Source organism: Haliaeetus leucocephalus, unplaced genomic scaffold (assembly GCF_000737465.1).
Source record: "Haliaeetus leucocephalus isolate CR32 unplaced genomic scaffold, Haliaeetus_leucocephalus-4.0 Scaffold409, whole genome shotgun sequence".
Taxonomy (NCBI): Eukaryota; Metazoa; Chordata; class Aves; order Accipitriformes; family Accipitridae; genus Haliaeetus; species Haliaeetus leucocephalus.
In genome coordinates, this window is record NW_010972845.1 from 1 (window position 1) to 5,915 (window position 5,915).

Consider the following 5,915-nt stretch of genomic DNA (forward strand, 5'->3'; position numbering starts at 1 on the left):
GGTCCCCAAGTCCTTATGGGGGGGGCTCCCCATCTCCTCAGCCTCGTCTTTATCATCAAAAAAGGCCTTAACATCTAGAGGAGGACCCCAAGGGTGTCCCTCAACCCCCACGTCCTCCTCATCTTCATCTAAGAGTTCTCCAACGTTGCTACGGTCCTTCAGTGCGTCCCCAGATTAATGGGTGTTCTCGAGGTCTCAGGGAGGTCCCTTGACCTCCATGTTCTCATCGAAGGGGTCCCCAAGGTGGTCCACCACATCCTTGAAGTCCTCCCTGAGGTTCCCATGGAGGTCCCTGAAGGTGTCCTCCATCTCCTCAAGGTCCCTAAAGGTGTCCCCAAGATCTCAGAGAGCTCTCCTGACATCTTTGTCTCCCTCGTCCCTGTCTAAGGGGTCCCTAACAGGCATAAAGGGGTCCTCCAGGATGTCCCCAAGGTCTCAGAAAGGTCCCCTGACCACGTCCTCCTGATTTTCACCTAAGGGGTCGCCAAGACCCATAAAAAAGGGCCCCCAAGGCTTTGGAGAAGTCCTCTGACCTTCATGGCCACATCATCTAAGGGGTCCCCAACATCCAGAGATATCCCTGAGGGCGTCCCCGTGGTCTTAGAGAGGTCCCCAACACTGATGCAGTGGTCCCCAAGGTCCTAGAGAGGTCCCTGACCTCCACGTCCTCCTCGTCTTCATCTAAGGGGTCCCCAACACCCATGCCGTGGTCCCCAAGATCCCCAAAGGGGTCCCCAAGGTCTTAGAGAGGCCCCTTGACCTCCACGTCCCCATCATCTTCACCTAAGGGGTCCCCAACATCCACAGACGGGTCCCCAAAGGGGTCTGCCACATTGCCGAGGTCTCCCCGGCTATCCCCGAGATCCTCGTAAGGGACCCCAAAATCATCTTCCAAGTCCCCGAGGTCCTCCTGGACGTCCCCGAGGTCCCCATTGGCATCTCCGGGGAGTCGCAGCAAGGGGTCACCCCCACCCCACGGCTCCCCCATCTCAAGGTGGGGCTGGACCCCCCGGGGTGCCACAGCAGCCATCAAGGCCCTGGCCAAGCGAGGGGGACATCGGGCCAACTGCGCCACCCGAACCAACCGAGGGGCCACGTCGTGGGGTGGCCCCCCCAAAATGGCTTGGGCGGCCCGGGTGGCCAACGGGGCGCAACCCCACCTTTCGGCCAAGGCCCAGAGGGCACCGGGGGATGCGGTGACAGCGGCGACCATGACGCCCTCGAAACCGTCCACCAAATAACGGCGGGCCAAGGCAATGGCAGCGTCGGCGGCGGCGGGGGCCACCGGCGGGGACAGGAGGGGACATTTGTCCTTGGGGTGACCCCGGCAGCCATGGACAAAATGGAGGAGGAGGAGGAGAGGGTGGCGGGGGGCGCAGCCTAAGGTCACCGCTGCCTGGCGGGCCTCGGCGAAGGCTCCCCCCAACATGGCTCCCAAGACGGGGGACCCCCGGGTCAGGGCCGCCCGGGCCGCTGGCACCCCGGGGTGGGTGCCGTTGGGGAGGAGGAGGAGGTCGTGGGGGGTCCGGGCATAGGGACACGTTGGGGACACCGGGGGACGGGCGGTTGGGGGGGTCGGGGATGCTTGGGGGGCTGGAGACGGTGGCGGAGATGGGTTGGAGGAGCTTGGGGACGCTTGGGGACAGGAGTTGGAGGAGCTTAGGGAGGCTCGGAGACGGGGAGATGGTTGGGGAGATGGGTTGGAGGACGTTGGGGACACCTGGGGACACGGGTCGAGGGGGGTTGGGGAAACTTGGGGACATGGGGACAGTTGGGGACAGGGGTTGGGGGACCTCAGAGGTGCCCCAGGACACGAGTTGGGGAGGTTTGAGGGCAGCGGAGGAGGAGAGGAGAGCAGGGGACATTTGGGGGGTCTTGGGGCCACTGGGGAATGGAGGTTGGGAGGGTTTGGGGACAGCTGGGGACAAGAGGATGATCGGGGACGTTTAGCAGCCCTCTGGGACACTTGGGGACAGGGGGGGCCCAGGGAAAACGGGTCTGGAGATACTTGGGGACATGGGGACACAGGGGACAGCAGGGGTGGGGGATAGAGGGTCACGGGGGAGAGGGGACACGGGGATCCCGGGGGTCCCCACGAGTCATCAGCGTCCCCAAGTCCGTCTGCGTGTCCCCACAGGTCCCCATGTCCATCGGTGCACCCTGGCGCGTCCCCGATGTCACCGTGTCCATCCGCAGGAGAGGTTGCGTGGCCATCCATGTGTCCCCAGGTGTCCTCAGCATCCCCAAAGGTGTCTGGGTGTCCCCACGGGTCCTTGAGGTCCTTGTGGCGGTCCGGAGGTCTCTGCAGGTCACCGTTCTCCCCAAGGATGTCGCCACTCTCCCCGCGTCTGTCCGCTTGTCCCCACAGGTCCTCAGCGTCCCCGGGTTCCCACAGGTCCCTGGTGTCCCCGTCTCCGTGCACCTGAGGATCCCCAAGAGCACCGGAGAGGCTGTGGGTGTCCCAGTGTCCCCATGGGATCCCCGATGTCCCCAGTATCCCCGTACGTCTGTCCCCACGAGTCCCTCGCGATCCCTACGTCCCCAACCGGCTCCTCAGTGTCCCCACAAGTCCTCAACAATCCTCCACGTCCCCAACGAGCCCCAGCGTCCCCAACCACATCCTCAATGTCCCCATCGCTTGTCCCCAGCACCCCATGGGGCCGTACCTGCAGGTCCTCGGCGCTGGCACGTCCCAGCGTGTCCTCACCGTCCCCTGCCGCATCCCCGATGTCTCCCGGCGTGTCCCCGGCATGTCCCCGCAGGAGGGCGATGGCATCGGCAGCGTAGAGGGCGAAGGCCGGGGGGGGCTCGTAGGGGGACGTGGGACCCCGGGCCACCGCCGAGAGCAGCAGGGCCACCGCACCCCCTCCCCACAGCAGCCCCCGCGCCGGGGACGCCGGCCTGCACACGTCAAGGACACGTGTCACGCCAGCGTCATGGCAAAGGGACGCCAAGGGTCACGCCGACACCACACCGGTGCCGAGGGTCGTACCAACAACACAGGCCGTGCCACCGTGACAACGGTGACCCGAGTCACGCCAACGACGTGGGTCACGCCAACGTGATGCTGCCAACACGGGGTCAAGCCAACGTGACGTTGACACCGTGGGTCGCGCCAACGTGACACCGACACAAGTCCTGGCAACGACGCGGGTCACGGCAACGTGACGCCAACGCTGTAGGCGATACCAACGCAATGCCAACGTCGTGGGCCACGCCAACGCGACGCCAACGCCGTGGGCCACGCCAACGTGACGCCAACGCCGTGGGTCACGCCATAGGGTCTAGGACCACCCCCCCAACCCCGGGGGGCTGCACACGCCTGAGACACGAGTGATGTGCCGATGACACGGGGCGGGAGTGCACACAGAGGGAACGTATAGGATTTCTGTAGGCAGATCTATAGGGGAACTATAGGGCTATAGGTAGGAAATCTATATGAGACTTACGGGGCTGCCTATAAGGACTAGCAGGGCCGCTTAGGGGGCAGCCATAGGGAACGTACAGGGCTGCCCGTGGCGAGTTCTGCAGGGGGCCCCTATAGGTAATCTATAGACTTGGGCACTGGGGATCTGTAGAGGATTTACGGGGGCTCTACGGGGCCAGAAATAGGGGATCTATAGGAAATTATTGCACTCGCTACGAGGCGACCTACGGAAGATCTGTAGGGTTTGTTACGGGGAAATCTAGAGGAAACACTCATGAAATTGTCTGTAGTGGATCGATGGGGCCACCTACTGGGAAAATATATATAATGCATGCCCTGCCTTGCCTAAAGAAATCTATACTGAGCACCTATGTGGGATCTACAGGCTGTTTCGGGGACCCCATCCAGATCCTACGGGGCTCTATAGAAACTTGAGACCAGTGAACAAGCAGGAATCTGTGCGGCAACCCCGCAGGTGGGTTATGGGGCTGGTTGTGGGGGCTAGAGGGGGCCGCAGAGGCTCTATAGGGGACTTAAAAGGCTCTATAGGGGACTTAAAAGGCTCTATAAATGATGTATTGGGCTTTATAGAGGATTTACGGGCCCGGGCGCAGGGGAACACATCAGGGATCTCCCACGTGAGTTATCGGGCTGGTTCTGGGGGCTAGAGGGGGCTGCAGAAGCTCTATAGGGGACTTAAAAGGCTCTATAGGGGACTTAAAAGGCTCTAGAGATGATGTATTGGGCTTTATAGAGGATTTACGGGCCCGGGCGCAGGGGAACACATCAGGGATCTCCCACGTGAGTTATCGGGCTGGTTCTGGGGGCTGCAGAAGCTCTGTAAGGGACTTAAAAGGCTCTATAAATGATGTATTGGGCTTTATAGAGGATTTACGGGCCCGGGCGCAGGGGAACACATTGGGGATCTCCCATGTGAGTTATGGGGCTGGTTCTGGGGGCTAGAGGGGGCTGCAGAAGCTCTATAGGGGACTTAAAAGGCTCTATAGATGATGTATTGGGCTTTATAGAGGATTTATGGGCTCGGGCACAGGGGAACACATTGGGGATCTCCCATGGGGGTTATGGGGCTGGTTCTGGGGGGGGCTACGGGGACACTGTAGAGTCTATAGGGGACATACAGATTCTATAGATGATTTACGGGTCCGGGTGCAGGGGAATGCGTGAGGGACCCCCCCCCAGGGTGAGCTACAGGCCAGTTCGGGTTGTGAGGGGGGCGCAGCACGGAACCTACAGGGGCTTTATAGGGGTGCTATAGGGTTGCTATAGGGTCGTACCTGGTGAGCAAAGGCAGGGCGGTGGCACAGGCCAGGCGGGCTGGGGGGGCTCCGCAGCGCAGCATGTGAGTCAGCAGCCCCACGCCGAAGGGGGCCGCTGCCGCCGCCCCCAGGTTGCGCAGGAGTCCCTCACCTGGGGAGACACAGGGACATATTGGGGTGAGGGGGCGTGTCAGGTCCATAGGATCCCGCTGTGGATCTTCCCTCCTCCTCCCGGCCCCCCAGGATCACCCCAGGAGACTCAAACCAGCACCCAGGACCCCCAACAGTCCCCCAGAGACATCCAACAGTCCTCCAAGGACACCCAAAGCCTCCCAGGGACAACTGGGGACTCCCAAAAGGCAATGGGATCATCTAAAGACCACTCAGGACACCGCAGGAGTCCCCAAAAGGCCACTCAGGATGCCCTGGGGACCTCCCACAGCCCCCCAGGGACACCCAAAGACTACCCAGGACCTCCAGGGACCCCCCCAAAGTCCACCAAGGACCCCCAGAGATACCAGGGACTCCTTGGGACCCCTAATAGCCCACTGGGGACACCTCAAAGACCCCTAAAGGCCACCCAGACCTGCTGTGGGACTCCCAGCAGCCCCCCCCAGAGACCCCCAAAGGCCACCCAGGACCCCCTGGGGACCCCCAGTAGTCCCCCAGGAAACCTTGGGGATCCCAAAAGGTCAACAAAGACCCCCAGAAGCCCCCAAGGAACCCCTGGCGTGATGCTCAAAGGCCAGCCGTGGCTCCCAGTAATCCCAGTTAGTTCCCTTAAGCCCCCCCCCCCCAACTCACCCAACTCCTTGAGGCGTGCCTGGCGGGGGTGAGGGGGGGCAGCCGGATGCCTGGGTCCCCCGGGCCGCGAAAGTTCCTCGGCCTGGGGTGGGGTGAAGCCGAGGACCAGCCAGGAATGGAGCAGGGAGGGGACGTAAGCCCGGACCAGGGCCCCCAAAAAAGCAGGGTGCCCTGTCAGGCGCTGCAGCACCCGGGCAGCCCGGGGGGCTGGAGCTGGGACCCCCGTCAGGTAACGAAGGAGCCCCGAAACAACGGGGGCAGTGGCCAGGGCTCGGCTGGGTTCATCGGCGGCTGCCAGCCGTCCCAAAAGTAGGAGAGCGGGAGCTTCGGGGAGCCAGGGATCCCCCTCGCCCACCCCCCGGGGTAAGGCCAGGGCCCCCATGGGGGGCAGGCGACGGCGGGGGGGA

General features: G+C 62.8%; 1 protein-coding gene across 1 annotated transcript in view; it reads right to left on the minus strand.

Moving 5' to 3' along the window:
- Window positions 1-6: 6 nt before the first annotated feature.
- Window positions 7-5,915, minus strand: part of LOC104835889 (armadillo repeat-containing protein 5-like) — a gene marked incomplete at its 5' end in the record, with an annotated part of 7,393 nt that continues 1,484 nt past the window's right edge. Inside the window, 4 exons of the mRNA XM_010574124.1 lie at window positions 7-2,422; window positions 2,667-2,901; window positions 4,723-4,855; window positions 5,509-5,905. Of these exons, the coding sequence (XP_010572426.1) occupies window positions 743-2,422; window positions 2,667-2,901; window positions 4,723-4,855; window positions 5,509-5,905 (2,445 nt within the window). The remainder of the gene's footprint in view (window positions 2,423-2,666; window positions 2,902-4,722; window positions 4,856-5,508; window positions 5,906-5,915) is intronic.